Source organism: Suncus etruscus, chromosome 2, assembly GCF_024139225.1.
Source record: "Suncus etruscus isolate mSunEtr1 chromosome 2, mSunEtr1.pri.cur, whole genome shotgun sequence".
Classification (NCBI taxonomy): domain Eukaryota; kingdom Metazoa; phylum Chordata; class Mammalia; order Eulipotyphla; family Soricidae; genus Suncus; species Suncus etruscus.
The window spans coordinates 109,234,366-109,258,144 of record NC_064849.1 but is presented as its reverse complement, the minus strand read 5'-3'; the positions used below and the strand labels follow the sequence as shown (position 1 = coordinate 109,258,144).

The 23,779-nt window shown below is 33.8% G+C and overlaps 1 protein-coding gene across 2 annotated transcripts in view; it reads right to left on the bottom strand.

Moving 5' to 3' along the window:
* PARP8 (poly(ADP-ribose) polymerase family member 8) overlaps positions 1-23,779 on the bottom strand; it is a 175,302-nt gene that overhangs the window by 65,435 nt on the left and 86,088 nt on the right. For both annotated transcript variants that reach the window (XM_049768368.1, XM_049768367.1), the window contains exons 5-8: positions 13,732-13,821; positions 12,919-12,989; positions 11,231-11,308; positions 9,956-10,050 (exon numbers count right to left, since the gene is read on the bottom strand). In XM_049768368.1, coding sequence (XP_049624325.1) covers positions 9,956-10,050; positions 11,231-11,308; positions 12,919-12,989; positions 13,732-13,821 — 334 coding nt within the window. The remainder of the gene's footprint in view (positions 1-9,955; positions 10,051-11,230; positions 11,309-12,918; positions 12,990-13,731; positions 13,822-23,779) is intronic.

Genomic DNA, 23,779 nt, shown 5'->3' with positions numbered 1-23,779 from the left:
TAATGAAATAACTTCTAGAAATAATGAGTAAAATGAATGGTATAATTATATTTGAAAGTTCTAATCCATATTAATGTCAATTTTAATAAGTTAAAACAATTTATTATATTACCAACCAGATAAACACACAATCTCATTATAACCAGGCAATTTTTTTCTACCATCATTGCCAGCCTCAGAGGAGAATATGGCTTTTGTTTGGATTTATCTAGAACTGGTCATTTTAGACTGATAGAAAGGCATTAATGACAATAAAAATAGGTGTTTAAATAAAAAAATTAAAATTAGCTTAAAACTTCATTTGTAACTGTTTTTTTTACAAAGAGACTATCTAAAACACTTCAACAATATTTAGCAAATTTATGTCCTGAAAAATTCTTTACTATATTTATTTTGCATTATGACTTATAGGAATTATTTAATGAAATCTGGCTAAAAATATCTTGCCAATTTCTTTTGAAAATATTCAAGGGTAAATAAATTGAAATCTGTTCTCTCCTTCACAGAAACATAACATGAATCTAGAATTTTGGTTGCATCAAAGTTTTACAATTAATGGATATGCAGGTGAATATTTTAAATAGCTACTTTATTTTAAATGGCATACTTCAGAGAATTTACAAGTACATGCAAACTCATTTTTATTGCAATGACTTTTCTATATAATGCCAGTAATTTCACCTTTCCACTTTACAACTCCAAAGTTTGATTACTTTGTCTAGATGCAGCAGCCCAGTCATCAGGACTGCTTCTATATCTGAATAATTTTCAGTAGTCTCAGACTCATGACTAGCAAATACAGAATTAAGCCAAATTCTTGAAATATGAATGACTCTAGCTGTATAGCTAAATGTTTAATTATGTCCTGAATGCTGACTGGCGCATATAAATCAAAATAATTTCATGGAACATCTATACTTTATCAAAGTGAAAAGATCACATTTAAATTAAACTTAATATTTTATAATATAAGGTATACAACACAAAAGTGTCTAGTGTGCTTGTTTCAGTTTGAAAGTGAGAGCTTGAAAAGAACTGTTCTATAAATTTCTTTCTGGATTCTGCAGATGCCAATCATGCAATCAGTCCATTTTATTGGCTTGATTTTTACATGATCTAGATCTGCTCGTTTAAGAACACATATAGAAACATTGTTCTTAATGAATATGTATTTTGAGGGAACTATGTGTTAGTCTCGCTTAATGTAATGGAATCATGTTTTTTTTTACTGTATGAAAATAACGTTCTCAAAAATAAGACACCATAGACTAGTAACAATATTTTAAATGTTAGGTCATTTATGTTGGTGTTTATGTCTCCAGAAAATTATAGCTTATTATAACATTGTGATGTTTCATAATTCTATCTGATTAAATTTTGCAATAGATATATAGATATTGTAAAAATCTATATTTGATACCTTCCCTTTCTTACTGTCAAAAAATTAAAATGTTAAAACACATACAAGAGGGCCATAGCAATAGAATAGTAGGTAGGACATTTGCCTTGCACCGGTTGACTCAGGTTCTATCCCCTGCATCCCATATGGTATGAGCCTGCAGGAGTGATTTCTGAGCTCAGAGCCAGGAGTAACCCCTGAACACCAATGGATGTGGCCCCAAAACAAAAGAAACAAACAAACAACAACAACAAAAAACTTCTAGCACAGATACTTAAAGAATAAACTTCTACTACTGTTATTTTAATTTTAAAATTTTAAATTAATTTTAAATTAAATTTAATTTTAAAAACTGACCAGCTACCTTTTGAGATACTTTTATATTCTGAGTTATAGTTTTTGAAAAATAAACACCTTGTCAATGACTTCGGAAACAAACAGCTTGCACGTCTGTTTCTGCATGCTGACTCCATTTGTGTGATCTGCTCACTGTGGGAGAGCTATTTGTGAATGAGCCAAAAAATAAATGTAGTAAGGAATTTTGACAAATTAAAGCATTTGCAAGACTATCTGGAAATTCCTCTAAAAGGTCAAAGAGGACTGACAGCAATTTAAAAATAGCTTAAAATGAAGAGAAGTCATTGCAAAAATAATGGTGGAAAGGGTACTATAAACACTTTAATAATCAGTTTAAAAATATTTGATTATCAGGGTATAGGTAAAGCATTTTACACTGCACGTGGCCAAGCAGATTTTTTTTTTTTTTTTTGGTTTTTGGGCCACACCCTGTGCCGCTCAGGGGTTACTCCTGGCTATGCACTCAGAAGTTGCTCCTGGCTTCTTGGGGGACCATATGGGACACCGGGGGATCGAACCGCGGTCCGTCCTAGGCTAGCGCAGGCAAGGCAGGCACCTTACCTCCAGCGCCACCGCCCGGCCCAACCAAGCAGATTTTATTCCCAGAACATGTATGGTCCCCTCAGCATCACCAGGAGTGACCAAGAGCAAAAAGTGACCTGAGCAAAAAGCCAGGAGAAAGCCTATGCATTACCAGTTATGTCTGTCATCAAAAAGAAAAACAGGTTTTGGGAGTAGAAGTGATTGCCAGTATCTGAACGTCTACAAGTTAAACGATATTACAAGTCAATATTTTGAGAAAACACTTTCTTTCCCCTTGGTTCCTTTCTTATATGTGCCTCCGTTCATCTTTTTCCTGATTTTCAGATTCAGACTTTGGTTTTTCTGAGGATATTGAGGCAAAAGTAGAGAGATCAATATGTTACATAGCACATTTCAAATATTCAATTCAAAATCTTGAAGAATGACATATGTCAATGTAGTTTACATTTTGTCAAACGTACACAAGAGATTGTTGATTGTTTAATACACAAAATAATGATTTTTTTTTATCTCAAACTACATAGAAATAATAGGAGAAAGAATGGGAAGTGACCCATGACCACTGCACTGTTCCTAGTAGCTGGAGTACCACTAGTCCCCAGCAATACACTATCAGGTCCCTATTACAGAGTGTGGCCCTTATTAAAAATAAAGGGCAGGGGAATATTGTTTGATTCTAGTCTATAGGGAAGCATAGTTATGGTATCAAGATTTATGTGAACTCCATAAACTCCAGCATTTCTGCTCATATTTTACTGGCTGAAACTTTGTGTTTACATCTAACACTAAAAGTAGCATGAAAATTCTAACCAGAAGATGCATAAATAATATTATTAGTCACTACAAATGGAAATCTAGGAAAATTAAGGTGGTCTGACATGATTTATGTGTCTTATCTTTCTTTTGATTTCCTCCCTGGCAGCCTCCTTATAGCATATATGCTTGGGTGTTGGGTATAAATTTATCTAATTGGAAGCTGGGGGCAAGCTGTAGTGTTAGAATATTGTATTAATCTTTCACTATCAGTTGTATTGTAAATCATGGTATCACAATAAAAATAGAAAAAGAAGTAACTTAGTAATAAAACTTCCTCATACATAAAGAAATTCTAAGCATACCATCCTCTCAAAAATAATGCCTTTAAACCTTTTTCTGAACTTGTACCTTTCCAATCGTGATTCCTTCCGGTGGATGCCATGACAAAGATGTCCCCCCGTCTCCTAAAGTGCCCCCAATTTACATGAATTTCACTTGTGGGCACCTACCAATATGCTAGGGGCCCCCAGAGGGCCATATAATTCCAGAATGGAAAATGCTGCTCTAAAACAGGAACTCCAAAAGTTTATTACCATAATCTAAAAGGGATAAATGTAGATGTTACCTACACCCTCTAACTCAGGGGTCTCAAACTCAATTTACCTGGGGACCGCAGGAGGCAAAGTCGGGGTGAGGCAGGGCCACATAAGGGATTTCGCTTACCGAATATTCACAATAAAAATCACATTAGTAAGAAAAAAATAGCATTAAACATTTGCATACCCCAAACGGAACTGCTCGGGGTATGCAAATGTTTAATGCAATTTTTTCTTACTAATGCGATAAATCGCAAGTGAATAATCGCAAATACTGTAATATTTGAAGGCCGGCCACAGGCCACAAAATGTTGTAAGGAAGGCAGCAAATGGCCCGTGGGCCACGAGTTTGAGACCCCTGCTCTAACTTAAATAAAGCATTATTCACAAAAATGACAGAATATTACTCATGTGTCTTTAATTTTTAATAAATTTTATTATTATAAAAACAGAGGGTATTTTATAACAAGGAAGTTGAAAATAACACAAAGAAATTACTAATTACAAATAAAATTTTTCTGACTTGTAACTTCCTACAAATCTAAAAATATTAATCTCAAACCTCTTTTATATGTCAATGATCAATTATTTTTTATCAACAAATGGATTTAGTATGTATTTATATAAAAATCCTCATGTTGCATTATTCAAAATGATATATTAAGACTACTCATAAAAGTAGTAATTTAAATGTAGAAAATTAATAGAAATTAGTAACCTTATTAATTTCAGGAATTCTCTCAGAGTCCAAATTCATGTGCATATATGAATCAGAATTTCATCAGCACTTACACCAGGGATCCTCAAACTACGGCCCATGGGCCACATGTGGCCTGCTATGGACATTTATCCAGCCAGCCAGTCCACGGCTGCTGCCTATCTATTTTTTTTTTTAAAGAAGGACCACTTTGATGGAAGAAGAGGCAGGGAATTATGGGAATCAATGTCCAGCCTTCAGTCAGTGAGAGGATCCGAACATCGCAGCTGGATTACAACTACCCAGGATTCAGAGGAATCATTTGGGAGGGCCATCTGTGCAGTGGCTTGTGAGCAGTGAAGGTCGAAGAGCGAAGAGAATTGAGGCAGAGGCGCAGCAGAGGCAGCTTGGAAGAAGTTGGCAGCATAAAGAGGTGAGTTCCCTGGTCACTACCAGAAGGAATTGACGAACTTTTGGATAAGAAGAAGAAATGTAGTTATGGGGAAAAGAAGGAAACCTTAAAGATAAACTGAAGGGAAGGTAGAAAGAAGGAAAGAAGTTATGGTGTGAATAAGGGAATAAGTAAGGTGGAACAGAAGGAAAGGGGGAAAAGCAGAAAAGGAGAAAAGGTGGAAAGGAGGAGAGAAAGATGTTAAGCTGAATGGGTGGTACAGAGTAATTTCTGATCTCTGGGTGGGCTGCTTGCTGTCTTCCCTGCTGGTCCGTGACAAACAGCTGAGGAGTAGCAAAACCCAATTTAAAATACAGTAAGTGCATTTATATATAATTGTATAATGTTGTATGTTGTGTAAACCCCGGTTTATACTGTTGTGATCTATGAACAAAACTACAGGTATAATTAACTTTTTCACTGCTTAAGGACCGCCATATTGTAAAAATGATAATAAATGCCTTCTTTCTGTTGTCAAAGAGATGTGTTCAGAGAAGGCCGATTTATTTAGTACAGTGAGTCTTTCGGGTCCTAAAATTACGTGGAGGATTGAAGAAATGGGAGACAATTTGCATCAGCATTTGCAAAACTCCGCCAAAAACTTTCATACTTTTCCTTGGCACTCGACGAAAGCAATCATGTTTGTGATTTTGCACAATTTCTAATTTTTATTTGTGGGATAAATGATTATTTCAAAGTCACAGAAGAGCTTGCTGCACTGCAAAGCATCAAAGGAACAACTACAGGCGAGGATATCAATGAAAAGGTTTGCCAAACTGTGAATATTTTGGAGCTGGACTGGACTAAACTAGCCAGCGTGACAACTGATGGTGCTTCCAGCATGGTTGAGTCTAAGAAAGGAGTAATTGCTCACATTAACCAAGAGATGGAAAAAATAACCATTCTCATCCAATAGCCATTCACTGCCTCATCCACCAACAAGCACTGTGTTGTAAATCACTGAAGTGGGAGTTTGTTATGAAATCTGTGGTATCTTGTGTTGACTTCATTAGAGCTCATGCACTAAAACACAGAAAATTTCAGGAATTTTTGTCTGAGCTAAATGTTGACTATGAAGATGTTCTATATCATACAGAAATCCATTGGCTGAGTCAAGGGAGAGTTTTGAAATGTTTCTATGATTTACTTCCACAGATTACAACTTTGCTGCTTTCAAAAAAAAAAAGTACCAGAGCTCAATGATACAGAATGGAAATGGCATCTTGCCTTTTTGACAGAAGTAACAGAGCTAAAAACAATTTCTATGTGCAATTTCAAGGAAAGGGGAAGCTCATCTGTGAAATGCAATCACATGTCAATGTATTTTAAGTAAAATTAGACCTCCTCATCAAGCAAGTGAAGGAGGAAAACTTCTGCCATCTCAACTCAAAATCTGTTAGTGGAAAAACCATTGGTTGCATTCCCAAACAAAACATGTGTGAATTCATTGGAAATATTTCAAAAGAAGTTCCAGATTAGATTTAAAGAGTTTCATCTCCACAAACAGGACATACAGTTTTCCATAACCCCTTTTTATTGACATTGAAACTGTGGATACAATTTACCAAACAGAACTGGCTGAACTGCAGAATTGTGGTTGTGAAAGATGCACTCAAGTCAAGCAGACTTCTTAATTTTTATGCATCTCTCCCCTCTGAGATATATCCTCCTCTTGGGAACAATGCACTCAAACTGGCAACCATCTTTAGCCAAAAGCAGGCCCATAGTTCCCACTGAAATATTGGTAAGTTTGCTGACTTAATTTTACTTCATTTTAAATATTGTTTTTGTTCTCGTTTTGTTTCTTTACTTCAAAATCAGATATATGCAGTGTATATATAAATTTGTTTGTAATTTTTGTTTTTACTGTAGACCAGCCCTCCAATGGTCTGAGGGACAGTGAACTGGCCCTGTTTGAAAAGTTTGAGGACCCCTGTCTTACACAATTGTTTAACAAGTGTAGTATTTGTTTTGGAGATTATATGGCAAGAGAAAGCTTAATTTATTTAGTAAAGTAATGAATGCAGCATCAGTAATTTTTGTTATAACATAACCTTCTCCAACATACTTTAAGAATGTGTTAACTTAATCAAGGCAATCTCAGCTCTTTCCATCTCTTATAAAAAACTAAGATGTGGTTAACTGGCTTTCTCATTAGATGTCACACACCGAAAAAAAAAATGACACCAATAGCCTATTATGCATATTGAGGTACTTTTGCTCTTCAAACTCCATTAAGTTCTTATAAACCTCAATTAAGTAAAAGAACAGCTAATTAGAACAATCTGTTTTCAATAGACTTGGAACTCTGCAAAGAAGATGATTCCAAGACCTTATGCCTAAAACATCCTTTTCCCATGTGTACTTGAATACTTGAAACTATACAGTAAATTTGCTCTATTTAAAGTAAATCAAACTGGTCCTGATAAATTCTTCTTTACATCATGAGATTTCTGGGAAGTTATTTATTATAGAAATATACCAAGTAGCTAGAAAAATAAAATGAGAGCAGGCAAGAATTGTTTAGCATTCACTAATAACTAATTTGAATCACAAATTACCAATAAAATAGGAAAGAGGGATTATAAAGTCATTTATAATGTAATGTATTTCATTTAAAAGAAATGAAATTCTAAATATTAATGTTAGCAGATGATATATTATCAATAATATTATTAATAATTGAAAATACTAATATAGATGATCTTAGGTGCTAACAAATGCTTGTTGAAAAAAGATATCCATATATACATGACAAAAAATGGATCCTTGACTATATTAAAGGTATGTTTAAGTAATCTTTGACCATGAAATCAATAAGCATGGGCTATGAAATCTGTATCAAATACCCAAAATATTAAATTGTTTGTATTCCATAATTCTACCCTACTGACATTTTCAAAGAAGTAGAAGTCATTTTCCTATCAAATAGTTTTTAAGCTTTAAAACAACAATTGACTAAGTAAGAAAATTAGTCTTTGTTCTGAAGTATTTAATGATAGTTCCTATTGCCTTCTCTACTTACATAAACATTCATTGAATATTATTATTCCTTGCTAACTTGCAGATATATCAATGACCGAATGTGAAATGATAGAAAAATTCACTGTAATCTTAAAATTTTTAGATATTTGCTTTAGAAACACAATTCCAAGCACTGTCATTCAATTGTTGTCTAATGAATTCTATGAGTGGGAGAAACAGTATGGTTATCAAGCCTAGTTATTTTCAATTCAGGTAACAAGAGTTCCTGATTTTGTTTCTAAAATTAGAAAGTTTGGCTGAGAAGTATAGCCATGTGTGCTTCTCAGTTAAACATTTTTGTTTTCTTAGAATCTAGATATGTGGAGCTGGCGAGGTGGCGCTAGAGGTAAGGGTCTGCCTTGCAAGCGCTAGCCAAGGAAAGATCGTGACTGCGGTTCGATTCCCAGGCATCCCATATGGCCCCCCACAAGCCTGGGGCAATTTCTGAGTGCTTAGCCAGGAATAACCCCTGAGCATCAAATGGGTGTGGCCCGAAAAAATAAAAAAACAACAAAAAAAAGAATCTAGATATGTTCATTGAAGAGAAATTAAGCAGAGACTTTGAGCATCTTTCGAAGATGTTTCCACCGATAATAATTAAAATTTCAATGCTTGATCATATACATGCACTACTAATATTAGAATAGAAGTATGATTATAAACCAAATCAACAGATTAGAAATAAAGCTGCAGTGATATAAAACATATATGTGGGAGGGCCTGATTTTGATCCTTGGCACCCACAGTTTGAGCACTTAATTATAAAAAAAAAAGACACAAAACAACAAAATAGGGTGATGGTCCACATTTACATGATTTATGGGAATAAACTAAAGCAGGACATGACAAGTTTAACAAACCAGGTAAGAAGCACACTGAATGCGAAATGGGAGTGCATTACAGCTTTGTTGCATTAAAGATACAAAGGTACAAAGATAAAATAGCCTTTGGATTGAGGTTCAAGCAAAGGTAGAAGGACATTTGAAAGGGAAGAGAACTGCTAGTACAGATCCTCAAAGTCAAAAGGGAGGAGGCTGGGGAAATAGTACAATAAGTCAGATGCTTGCCTTGCATGTGGTCAACCAAAGTTTAATCCCGGGCATCCCATATGGTCCCAGATTATTGCCAGGAGTAGTATCTGAGTGCATAGCCAGAAATTATCCCTCAATATCAGCAGGTATGGCCCAAAATCAAAACCAAAAACTCAAAAGAGATTAAGGATGGCTTGTCAGGAGAGTAGGAACAATTCTTTATTTGGTGGAAGAATAGCTGAAGCAAAGGAGTCAGGTTTAGAGAGGTCAACAATTTCAAGGAGGGTAGAACACTCACTATACTCTTCTGGCAAAAACCAGAAATTAGAAGTTAATTAAATCTAACACTAGTAGACAATTAATTTGGTGACAGAAATGACTTTGCTGTTGTTGTATTTGGGTCATACCTCACAGTGCTAAGGGGTAATTCCTGGCTCTGGGCTCAAGGGACCATATGGGATGCCAGGGATCTAACCTGGATTGGCCATGTGCAAGGCAAGTGCCCTACCTGTTGTGCTATCTCTCTGTCCCCCCAAAAATGGCTTTTATTAAATTAAGGAAAAAAGAAAGGTATAGAAGGATGATGGGTTCTTCTAAATGACTAAAGGAAAAAAAATATTCTGGAAATGTATATATTAAATAAGTACAGAAAAAATACATTGCCATTCAAAACAAATATTAGGTCAGTTTATCCTTTATATGCACTTTACAAAGTCATACTAAAATGTTATTTAGATTGCAGTGATTATGCATTATTGACTTTTATTGTTCACACACTTGTCTTTGATTAATGATAGTATCAGGGGCTGTACAGGCCAAATCTATTACAGAAATTGATTGTGACAATTACTGAAGACAGATACTTTATAACTACCGAGAAGAACTGATTTCTTTAATGAAATATCATCTTTAACCACATACTCTCACCCACCCTAAATGACCAAAGAAACACTATTTTAAATAAACTGGAACACAATAGAATCTCCCAAGTACTTTCAAATACAGCTAACCTAAGGAAATTTCCACTTAAAAAACAAGTACAAAATGTCAACAACCAACAAAAAAATAATCATTTTATTCTTCACCAAAGGTAGGGTTTACCTGAGAGAAACTGCATGTGGCCCATAGATCTCTCTCACTGCTGACAAATCGGCTTCAAGCTGTGGGTGCTTGTGCAGTTCCCCGTCATAGTTCACCTGAAAAGGGGGGAGAACTGAGAAAACATTTGGGGCTAGACACAGTAAAAAAATTAAAATTAAAAAAGCCTGTTATACCATTCTCTCTCTGTAGGTTCTGTGATGAAGTATTATCTGTCAGCATTATAAAACAGATAACTCAATCACATATTTTGCTAAAGTTCTACAGTTTACATATGTCTATTATAATATTAAAGAGTAAAACAAGTTGATTTTGATAAGAAAATGCAAGGGTTAAAAGGGGTACAAATATAAAAGCAGCAGAAAGTCTGAAAAACTTCAAGGAATAGCATGACTGAAGAAAAACCTTTATTCTGTCTCTGTAAGAATTAGGTGTATAAACCCAAAGAAAAACTTGAAGAATTATTTTACATGATGATTAAATGTTACAATGGTTTAAAAAAAAAAAAGTCACTGGACGAAAGATCCCATTGCTATAAAATCTTTCCTGGAGAAAAAAAAATTGTGAGTTTTATTCATGTCCAAACTCTGCCTGTCTTTTACTGACTGAAAACATGACTGATTCTTTATTCTGCATGAATAAGCTGATTTACATTCTTTTATGTAATAACAACTTTGGCTTGGCTACACCTCTAACATTTTACCTTCCCATCATTTGCCTATATAAGCTACAAGGCGTATTTGATCAAGAGGCTTAAAGACTTAAAAAAAAAAAAAGACATTTTATTTTATATGTATACTGGCTATTCTGTTTTCATTTATGTGCAGTAGGAATTTCTTCAACCAGTTTTCAACATGTACTTTATTAAACAGGAAAAGGAAAATAATGAATGCAAATAGAATAATCAGGGTGCTTAATAACCAAAGCCCATCAATTTTTATAAAGGTTAATCACCATCTATTTAGAACTAACAAGGCGTGCTTTTGTTAGAAGTGTCATTATATCAACACATCAACTGAACATAATAAACTCAAGAAATGTGAATCAAATGCATTAGATAATGCTGCTTATAATTAAAACCTCAATGCAAAAAACATCACTCTTAACTGCAAAAGGTATTTAATTTCTGATGTGTAGAAAGTCAGAAAAGGAACAGATATAAGGTATTATCATTTCGTTAGAAAACTCAGAACAGAACTCTCTTAAATCACAAGCCCAAATTCTATTAGAACCTATATATGGTGGTCAGATACTTCGAGAGAGGCCTGGTTTATTTACCTGTCCTCCATAATAAAATTCTTCAGAATCATTATCACCTTCAGAATCTTCTTCCACTGTACTATTCTGTCTTGATTCCTAAAATAAAATAAAATAATAAAATAGTGCAAGCAAACTATTTCAAATTTCAAACTAGCAGCTTACATTTGGAAACTGTTAGAGGCCTTACTAAGAAAACCTTTTGCACATTACATAGATTTTTTACAATTTACATTCTAAAAAGAGAATATTATGGATGCATTTAGTTCTATGGACCTCTTTCTTGAAAGCCTTGTTTTGCTTGTCCTGAGTTGTGCAATTTAATGATCGATACAGGTTTTTAAAAAACTGTGAAATCGGGGGAAGGGAAAGCTGTGAAATCATGTAATCAACTACAGCCCTGCTTTTGTTCTAAATAAAATATCTGAAGAGCTCAGACTAATTTGAACTTTAATTAAAAAGTCTTCAGGATTATTATTCACAGAATACTCTCACTTCCAACACCAACTTTACACAAAGATATGAAACAAAAATATGCTATATACAGTGATATAAAATCAAATTATAAAAATAAATATGGATCATTATAAAGTGAGTTTTCCGTGTAAAGAAAATATTTTAGATTTCAGTCTTCAAAAGGATATCAATTAAGAAAGCTTAAGCTTAATTTTCAGTTTGTAATTAACTAAATCTATTTTGAATGCAAACAAGAAAAATTCATTTAGTGCAATTTAAAGGTGGTTGAAGCCTGTCCCTGATCTATTAACATAGTTCATAGGAAAAAAGAAATGTAGTGTTCTTTAGACACAAAAATCTATTAATTTAATATTTTGCAATCATAGTGATATTTCTAGAACAAATTTCAAATTATTTATGAAAAATACCATTAGAAATGGGAATTTTGGTTTTATAATTACTAAAGGACCTGGTTTTAGCAACAGTACGACTAAATTAGTGTCTCTCTGTTGGATAATAAAGAGAAAAGTGAATATTCTCACTCATAGGAAGGGAAAGCAATAAGGGTGGTACTTAAGTTTTTTTTAAAAAAAAGCAAAAATCTGAGGCAGTTTTTCAGTTTTTATTTCTTTTGGTTTTGGCCTCATTCAGCTGTGCTCTGGACTTACTACCCCTAGCTCTACACTCAGAGATCACTCTTGGATGATTGAGAGGAGCATATTGGGGATCAGCGATTGAATTCAGGTTGGATGCATGCCAAGAAAATACCATACCTACTCTCTTATCCTCTCAAATAAATGTTTGAAAGGTGACAAAAGTGGATTAGTGTGTTACTGCTGTTTCTAACACTAGAAAATAATCATAATATACTCAAGCCTTATACTTCTCTAGTTATCATTATTTACATAAGAAATTGTGAGTTTCCCAATAAAACTAAACATAGTCACTGATAATTAATTACATATGTGCAGCCAATCAAATACACGATTTGGAGAAAAGTTAGAAAATAAGTGAAGTTTTTATGTTCTTTATTTATATTTAAACCGGATGATATTTCTATTATTTTTAAAGAACTCCTTTTCAAAGTTAAGTTTAAGCCACTACCTTTAGCACTTTATTTCTAAACCCATGAGCTTGAGCTTCCTTAATTAGCTATTTTTAAGTTAAATAGCAATGATTCTATTAACTACAAATACACAGTAAATTTAAAATATATCTATTTTATTTTTTAAGGAAGAAGAAATGTTACATACCTCCCCATTTTCCTTCTGTAATTTTGATTTTATCGATAAGCAGCAGTTAATGTCATTTGTCTTCCTTAATTCTGAAAGAAAGATATAATTGAAAAATCATTTATGCTTTTAGTACATTATTAACTGAACAACCATAAGCTTCTTATGTACACAAATAGGATGATTCTCTTATTTGCAATAAATTAAATGATTATTTAAAATTATATTATGGTGGCAAGTAGCATAATACGCAAGCTCTTCTGAATTTAAAAGATCATAAAAAACTAAGTAAAGATAATACAAGAAAAGATATATTTGACTTGCTTGCTGTGGCTGACCTGGGTGTGATTCCTGACATTACACATGGTCCCTGAAGCACTTCCAGGAGTGATCCCAGAGCACAGAGCAAGAAATAAGCCTAAAGCATTTCAGGGTGTGGCCCCAAAACCAAATTAATAAATAAGGCCAAATAAACTAATTGCTACTAATAGATTACATCAGTTCTCATTAGATACTTCATAAAATCTATACTAACTTAAATATGATTTTTAAATATTCACTTGATCTGGCAATATCACTATGCCTAAAGAATTCCATAAAGCAAAAAACACAATACATTTAATCGGATATTTTTTAAAATATACTGTAAATATAGCCATTTTTTAAAATGTAAAGACCAAACACTAATGCACCCTAGTTACAAATTTACATGAAAAACAAGTTTATTGATGCTAAAAATTTTTTGCCATCTCAGTTAATGAAAAAAAGACATGTATACAACTAACTACAATTAAGTAAAGAATAAAAATTAAATAAATGTTTAAGTTCTATCACCTGTTGCTATTCGATGAAAAATTACTGGAATTGGCTCTGTAGTAACTAATACATCTTCATCATTTTCTGAACTTGACACATATGTATTATCTGCAAAGAAATATGGACAACTAAAAGCAGAGTAATTAAAAAACGTATTTTTACTTAAAAACAACTTACAGTGATATAGCTTCTAAGAATGAAATACACTCCTGTCCTGAATTATCTCAGGAAAAAAGAAGTAGTAGTAAAGGATCTCTGACCTAAGTCAAACATTTGTTTTATTTATTTACTTATGTTTGGGTCATACTTAGTGATGCTAAGGCAACCAGGAAGTGCTGGGAATGAGGGAACTTGACTGTTTCCAAAGCACAAATCTTTTGACCTATCTACCCAGCCCATGAGATTCAATATTAAAAGACCTTTCTACAAAGATGTTTCCATGTTCTAAGAAAATAGAGAATTCATGCAGGGGTCCTCAAACTTTTTAAACAGGGGGCCAGTTCACTGTCCTTCAGACTGTAGAAGGGCCAGATTATAGTAAAAACAAAAATTATGAACAAATTTCTATGCACACTGCATATATCTTATTTAGAAGTGAAGAAACAAAATGGGAATAAATATAATATGTGGCCCGTGGGCCGTAGTTTGAGGACCATTGAGAGAAGCACACCATTGATATTCCAAATGACAACCAAGTATCTGGCTACCACAGGTTGCTCAACTAACTGAACAGGCTCCTCTCAATAAATATTATCCTAGACTTTGACATGGGTTCTTTACAGAAACCAGGATCTTTAACTATAGAAACCTGACAGCAACAACAGTGATTTTACTCGGACCACAGAGAAAGACAGTGGGGTTAGACAACTTAGTATGCTTGGAGCCTAGAGTTGGTCTTATGCCAGGATACTTCATGGAACAGTCTCCCTGTCTTTTAGGCCAAAGATTTTTCCTTTCTATTTCCCCGTATTTTTCTGTGCCTATGCAAACAACAACAACAACAACAACAAGAACAACTGCCATACACACACCTTTTTATTGTATTATTTATCTCTTATCTTAAAAAAGTTTACTAAACCTTCTGCTATTGTATTAATGAATTATTGGAGATAAATATTCATAAATATACTTGCTACTAAACTTCTTATTTCTACTCATTCATTTTATTTTTTAGTTTTTATTTCTATTTTCTTTCTATTTTTTGCTTTCCCTTATCTTGATACATATGCATTATGATCAATTATGTCAACTATATGATGCATTTTCTTTAAATAAAAAAAAACTTATAAAGCATCCATATCCACCCCATTCCCACCCAAGTAATTCATTTAAAATAAACAAGAAAATTTACTGAGAATCAAAAAGAAAACAACTGTCTGAGGGCTGAACTACAGCCACCAGTTGTCAAGATTCATAGCTGGTAATTTTTTTTTTTTGTGAACAGGGTGAGACTTGTTCCTTCTCTGGAGCAAGAAGCAAGGGGGCTCAGGGGCCACAAACCAAGGGACAAATATGCAGGTCTCTGTGGTCCTCTACCACTACAGGGCTCCAAAGACTGCCAGTCTCAAGTTTGCATACAGAGTTTCCCCTCTCGTTCCATGACAACCAGGTTCCTGTAGTCAACTATGGAGGAGAGGGGGTTGCAGGGCAGAGGGATTGGGGTGGCAGGTATTCCTTTCTAAGCCAGAACACTTGCCTTCCCACTGGTAAAGGCTTTGTTCTCAGCTTGTTTTATTTTATTTTTAAAGGGAGAATCAAAAAGACAGTATGATCTTCCAAATCTTATGGGTTACCACCAGATAGAACTTTAAGGAAAGCATCAAGATCCCATCTATCTTCCAGCACATGACCAGTGACTCTGCCCATCAGTCATCCAGGGCCAGTTCTGCATTCCCTAAGGGAGGATGATTATGCCTGGCCTCTGTGGGAGGCCATGTCTTATTTAATGCAACTGAGAATGGACACTAAAAATTATTCCATCAATTCACTGTTTTTCTTACTGTTTGTTGAGAGAAAATTAGCATTCTTCAAAAATTTATGACATATTCCCTGATATTCCAGGATACTATTAAACTACACCAATAGATTCATGTCATATTTTATTACACATCGATTATTTTTAAATGTTAAAATATGATAAATTATTTAAAATATATAAATATGTAGCATAAAATATCCCCCACCATAATAGAAGGCCATATCCATTTCGATTCAGGGAAATTAAATGATTTTAAGTTTTCATAATATTGTGTCATACTGTAAAATTGTGTCAGTACAGTAAAAGCATAGTTTTAAATTGATAGGTATCTAAGTCATTATTCTACACCCATAGAAATGTCTGCACTGTTTTTAGATCTTCAATAGTAAGTAGATATTTATGTATATTCATATCATAGCTGCAAATGACTCAATAAACAAAAGATTTTAATAGCTGTTGAAGGGGTACGAGTTGAAGAGAATATACTTGAAACAAAATAGGTCTCTGTCTGCCTTACTAGCTTATTATAGTTGTAAATTTTGCTTATTTCGTTGCTTTTTGGTTTTCAGAAGAATATATATTTAAGACCTTAGAAAGAAGGGGTAAATGGACAGGACAGACAAGACCATATCTCTGAAGCAGGATTCAGGATTTCCCTTACTTCATTTGAAAGCAACATCAAATAGGGTGTGGTATTTATGCTGACCAAGTGGGACACCATATTAAGAAAGTGCCACAGGGCCCGGAGAGATAGCACAGAGGCTTTTGCCTTGCAAGCAGCCAATCCAGGACCAAAGGTGGTTGGTTCAAATCCCGGTGTCCCATATGGTCTCCCGTGCCTGCCAGGAGCTATTTCTGAGCAGACAGCCAGGAATAACCCCTGAGCACCGCCGGGTGTGGCCCAAAACCAAAAAAAAATGTGCCACAGTATAAGTTAGTTTAAAGAAAATATAAATTCAATTAAAACACTGCATCAATACATTAGTTCCTATTAAGATTCTGATCACTTGTTTGGAGTCTCATTTGTTAGTAATTTTATGCTTTAATCAAAAAGCCCTCTATTAAAACTAATAATTTCCTAAACCCTCATTTAGAGACTTAATGACTTAAAGATATTTGTTAACTAAATCAACTTAATTAGCCTGTTTCTGAACAAACTAATCTCTTAAAATAGCTGGTGGAGATGTGGTCAAATGGAACAATGGAACGTTCATCCTCTGCTGGTGGGAAGGTTGTCTGGTGCAACCCCTATGGTAATTTCTTAGAGAAGTAAAAATAGGTATCCAGCCATACCATGTACTGATATCTACCACCAGGACACAAAAACTTTCATTTAAAAGACATAATATATATATATAAATACATACATACACACACATACACACACACCACTATTCACTGCAGTACTTAGCACAATGGCTAGGATATAATCAATCAAGGTGCCTAGAGTAAGTGAAGGGATAATAAAATATAGTATATTCACACAATGGGATACTATGTAGCTGTAATGATGGAATCATGCTTTTTGCTACAACTAGGATGAGACTGCAGGATATTATATTAAGTGGACTGAGAAGAAGGACAAATATCAGATGATCTTGTTTATTTGTGGTCAGAGAAAAATAACCAAAAAAAAAAAAAAAACCGGGGAATGCATGGTTTCAGGGGGAATATCCAGATACCCTTGACCCATGAGAATAGAAAAAATATGGTAAGAAATTGTGGCAGATAATAAGATGAGAGAATGGGTGGGAGTTATTAAGGGTAAAAAGTTCAGGGCCTCCAGCACATTGATAACATAAAGATGACTCATACCCATAAACTACAGAGCCAAATATACTGTAAGTATGAAATCACCACAATCAATCAAAGTTAAATATTAACAGTCAAGGAGTAGGTCTTCAGGTTAGGAGGGAATCTAGGGACATTGATGAAAGGAATTTGACAGTAGAGTTGGGACTGGTGTTGGAATAGACATTGTAAGCCTGAATAACTATGTAAAATTATGGTGTCTTAATATTGAATGAAATTAATTTAAAAAAAGGTCTATAAAGCAAAAAATGTATACTAAAAAAGGACTAGTAAAACAACTAAATTACTAGCTGACTACCAACTAGGAGATATGATTCTTAAAAATCTAGAGTTGGCAAACTGCCATGTTATATCTTAGTGTCAGGGCATAATGAGGATTTTATAAAGCAAGAGACAAGTAAATTAAGACCAGAAAACACATCCTTGTTTCTTCAATAATTCAATTTCAAGATCAAATGACATATATAGTGTTGAAAAGTGAAAAAAGTGTAATTTATTTAAGAGAATACAATTGGTAAATACAGGTTTGCAAAATTAAAACAAAAAATAGGCATTCAAATTTAAGATTTTCCAATAATTTTTAGGAATATAAAATTGTAAGTATTAACAAATTAGAATTATTTTTAAATTGTTGAAAATAAATTAATTTAAACTATGATTTACCTGGTTGTACATAATACAATAGTGTTTTTTCTTTTTCTTCAGTTACAAAGATATTCATGATTGAGTTTTTGTCATGCTATGTGCAATACCCTTTACCAGTTCACATTTCTACTACCAATATTCCCACCTTCTGTCCTCCTCTCTGCCTGCCACTCTGCAACTTCAGAAAACATCTTTCTTTTCTCTCTCTTTCTCTCATATTTTTTTTCTCTTTTAGACACTGTAGTGTGTGGTTTGCAGTTCTTTTATTGAAGGGGTAATCATGCATATCACTATCTCCTTTCAGCACCCAGTTGTTGTCCAAAATGATCATTTCCAACTGTCATAGAAATTAAAATGTTTTAATCTCTTGAGTGTTGTTCATTTCATTTTACCAAAGAATGTATTCAATTTATTTTCACTTAATATCAATTATATTTTATTTATATTAAGAAAATATAATTCCTGTAATACAACAAGCTAAATAACATACAACTCAAGAATAAAAATAAGGACGAGTTGATCACAGCAAATCTAGAGTGGACCCCCAGTTAGTAGCTGAGCCCTCTGAACTAAAATCAGTTTACTCAAGTAAAAAAATTTGTTTGTTGAGGACTGTCCTAGCTCTATAATTGAGTCTTGTTTTCTTTTAGGTAGCTATGCAAATAACTACTTATAAGTCATCCTCAAACTATTCTGACATTTATAATAAGAACATAATTCTTATCTAGAAGTAGGAAAGTAAAAAATACAAGAGGTAATAAATGCATTGAAAAAAGCATATCAATATATGACAGTGAAGTAATAGAATGGATCCAAATTCAGATTCTTTCAATGGACTTCTCTTCCCAGGCTTGAGGCTGTTTTTCCCTATTAAACTCATAGGCATAGTTTAATGTTCTTCAACATATTCAATTTAAAAAATACCTATAGATCTTAATTAAAAGCTTTTAACAATATAAACATGATTTTCTTTCTCCACTATCAAGCTACTCAAGTATTTTTTAACTTCTGTAGATAACTAGGGAGAGATGAAAAGAGAATTACAGAAAATCATGTCTAACTATTGATTTTAGTCTATTTCAAATGCAACCGAATTTAATACAAATCACATCACACATCCTTCTATGTAATACAGTGATGAAAAATAATAATATAAATTTTATTGTTTCTTTCTATGTTGATTCCATCTTAATAACATTCTCAAGCCAATTATTACCCCATTTTAAAGATGAAGAGTCAAGGTTGAGAAAAACTAAGTAATGTACTGATTATTAAAACATTTAAAATAATAACACAACTGAATCTAAAATAAATGCTTGAGTGGTTTTTTTAAATAAAAAACTGTGTTGTTTTTTTTTTTTTAAAATAAAAAACTGGGCTGGAGCGATAGTGCAAGCCAAGTGGTACAACATTTGCCTTGCATGCAGCTGACCCAGGACAGTCTTTGGCTTGATCCCTGACATCCCATATGGTCCCAAGTTAGGAGTGATTTCTGAACGCATAGCAGGAATAATCCCTGAATGACACCAGGTGTGGCCCAAAAACCAAAAATAAAAACCCCAACAACAACAACCATAACTAAAAAAACAAAAAACTGGTACTCAATTTTCATAAAAGCATCTTAGATAATTGGGACAATTCACACATACCAGGAATTTTATCACCTAACTAGAAATAAAACAGTTTAGAACTAAAGAATTGTTCTGTTAGAGCAGAGTCTATGATGATAATAACTGCAAACAGACACGCTTATTCCCTGGTTTTTAAGTTTAAAAAAATTTTAACGGGGGGCCGGGAAGGTGGCGCTAGAGGTAAGGTGTCTGCCTTGCAAGCGCTAGGGTAGGATGGACCGCGGTTCGATCCCCCGGTGTCCCATATGGTCCCCCCAAGCCAGGGGCGATTTCTGAGGGCATAGCCAGGAGTAACCCGAGCGTCAAATGGGTGTGGCCCAAAAACCAAAACCAAAAAAAAAAAATTTTTTTTTAACGGTCTACGAAATCCTTAAAGTACAAGTAAACCAAATTTTTCTCTAATTACTGTATTTCTTCACTAATAATAATCATGGTAGAAGTATGAAAATTAGTGCAGGCTCAAAACAAAAAGAATACTAGTTTCAGAAATATTTATTTGTAAATTCTCTCAAATGTCAAAATGATTATTTTCAAATTGACATATTTCATTGACAAGTATGTAACACAATAAACATACCCACATTAATTCTCACAGACCTCCTCAAAAATTAGAATTCTGCTAATATAATGTTTCAACTAGTTCAAAGGAAAAACCATGTAAAACATACACTTCAACAGATGCCAGAACCAAATCTGATAAAATATTACTAATGGGGCCAGAGTGATAGCACATCAATAAGGCATATGCCTTGCATGTGGATTACCCAGGACAGTTCAATACCCGGCATCCCATATGGTCCCCCGAGCCTGCCAGGGACGATTTCTGAGCACAGATCCAGGAATAACCCCTGAGCACCGCCGGGTGTGCCCCCTCCAAAAAGTATAACTAAAAGCAAGAAAAAGGAAATGAGAAAGAAATGATACTTTCTTTTCTGGAAGCAACTGAATGCCAGTTTCCTAATTGTGACAACTCGCTTCAAGTCAGGTTTTAAAAACTATTCTAGATGTTCTACCCAATGAAAAGGAAGAAAAAAAATCAAAGAAATTAAGCAAAATCGTCATTTTCATACAACAGTTTATTAAACCAAACCTGCCAACTAAAAGAGTACTAATTAAAAAGTAAAATTTAATAATAGAAGCCCAGAATTTCATATAGTAGTAAGGCACCCAGTTTGGTTCTGGGCATCTTGTAGATCCCTAAGTATCACCAGGTGTGGTCCTGGAGACCCAGCACTACTGGGTCCCTGCAGCATAGTATACTAAGGAACCTTGAACTGAAAGAGAGCCAGTTTGGCCAAGAATCACCAGGTAGCAGGAAATGTGCATCGGTGAAGGGTGTTATACATTGTATGACCAAAACTCAATCATGTACAACTTTGTAACTATGATAAATAACAAATATAACAAAATAAAGAAAATTGTATTATGGACAACCTTGTAATTACAGTGTTTAAATAAAGTAATTAAAAAGAAAAAGAGTCATTATTGGAGTTTCTCAACTTCCTGAACACTGTTTGTGATCCCGTAAATAAAATTAAATAACTTACCATCAAAGTATATAACTGAGAATATTATTTAATCTCTCTTCGCATATTACTTCAAATGTAACATGTCCCAATAGTTGTTCTTCATAAAGTAAAATTTAAAATCCATTCTAAAGGAGTCTGGTGTTTCTAATGAATTCTTATATTTCTAGTATTTCTAACTAATTTTTTTGTTTCTAACTAAAATACTTGGTATGATATATATATGTTATATATAAATAACCTTTATATATTGAGATATAAAGTACTGGATACATCAACCAGTTCAAAATTCTATCCCAAAAAGCATTATATCCTTCCCTTATCATTGTGTTGTGTTTACATCACTTTTTTCTTTAGGAGTGAAATTACATCAAAAATTCCATAGAAACTTAACAATTTAACTATAAACAGAATCCAAGTTTTAAAAAGCACAAATAATACTGTCAATACTCAATTTTACTTTTTTCCATTTGGGGTTTATTGTATCTTCAAGTGCATTTCCCTTAACTAGGGAGGAAAAAGCCACAAGAGGGAGCTATGTATTTGATTCACTAAAGGCATCTGCCTTATTTCCTCCAGTGATGCAAAGTAAGTCATTATCTTCAGGCTGGACTTTAAATTGTGGTATTATTTCTATCCCGGACTGTTGCTCTCATGGCTTACAACAAATAAAAGACTTCTTTTTTTTGTTTTTGTTTTATTGTTTTTTTTTGTTGTTGTCATTGTTGTTCTTTTGTGTGTTTTTTTTTTTTTTTTTTTGGCCATACCTGGTGACGCTCAGGGGTAACTCCTGGCTAATGCGCTCAGAAATTACTCCTGGCTAATGCGCTCAGAAATTACTCCTGGCTTGGGGAACCATATGGGACACCAGGGGATTGAACCACTGTTCGTCCTAGGATAGAACGGGCAGGGCAGAAGCCTTACTGCTTGTGCCACCGCTCTGGCCCCAACGAATAAAATATTTACAATAAAAAGTAGAGCTTGAATTTTCCAAACTTCATAAATATTGACATCCAGAAACATAAAAGAGAGTGCTAATTGAAAAATTATGGCAAAAAAAGTACTTTTCATTATAATCATTTCATTCCCAGTTCTCTCACAATATCTTTTTAACACAATTTGTTATACTACTATTTAAAAATAGGGATGTTTTGATGAGTAATTTTCCCCAATCATATGCATGTCCTCTACTATGTATGGCTATTATTTTGGTAGAAACTATGGTTAATATAGCATACAATATGTATTTTAAACCAAAAAGGTCAAGGAAAAGAACAATAACATGTATTTCATATGTACCCTGTAATTTTGTAAGAAATTAATGAATATGTCATAGGAAAAAATTAAGTGCTAAATAAATATTTTGTCATAAGACAATATGAGCTATTTTTTAATATTCAAAATATATGAAATTTTACAAATATAGTTGTTTTCATGCAGAAAAGATACATAGTTCAACTATGTAAATAAAACTGCAAAATTAGAATATAGAGCAAAGTTTTGACAATTTATGACTTAGGTCACAATAATAGTTTTATAGCATTTTAATTTTATTTTTTTGGCTCGGTTTTTGGGCCACACCCTGCAGTGTTCAGGATGTTACTCCTGGCTCTTCACTCAAAAATCAGCTCCTTATAGGCTCAGAGGACAATATGGGATGTTGAGGATTGAAACTTGGTCTGTCCTGGGTCGTCTGAATGCAAGACAAATACCCTACCCCTGTGCTATCACTCCATCCCCAGCATTTTAATTTTTTAAGAAAGTATCTTAGATTAAAAAAAAAGTGTGTCACAGTCTTACATAGTCATTTAAAATGTGTTATTCTTTTTCAAAGAATATAATAAATTATGAACTTCTTTTTCTCAGAAAAAATCCAATCATATTTGATCTTATTAAAAATAAAATTGTATACATAACTACTGAGAAATACAGGGAAATACATATCTTGTTTTTATATCTTCAAATTAATGTAAGAAATCTGTTGTGTTCCTCTTGTTTGTGCTCTGATTCAATGAGACTGCAGAGTCTAGAAAATAAGACTGAGACCAGGGAGCTAGCCCAGAAGGCTGGAGCGTAGGCTTCACATGTAGAAAGCCTGTGTTCCATTTCCAGGCATTGCTGGTAGAGAGCCTTAAGATTAGAGGTAGGAGTAGCCCACAGTACTTCAGAGTGTGAAAACAGAGAAAAGAGGAAGAGACAAACGAACTGGCAGAGAGAAGAAAAACCAAGAGAGGGAAACAAGAGGTGAGAGAGGAGCGGAAGGGAGGAAAAGATAAGGAAAGGGAAAGAAAGAAAATCATTAGAACATAAAATTGTCCATGGCCTGGAAGAAAGATTCCTACATTCTAATTTTTATGAAGAAGTGTTTGTAGACTTAGTAATACATTTCAAAGGAGAAGTAGTGAAAACTACTGTGCATATGAAAGATGCCTTAGTTAAATGACTAGCACAAGTCAGACTTGAAGCTACAGGCT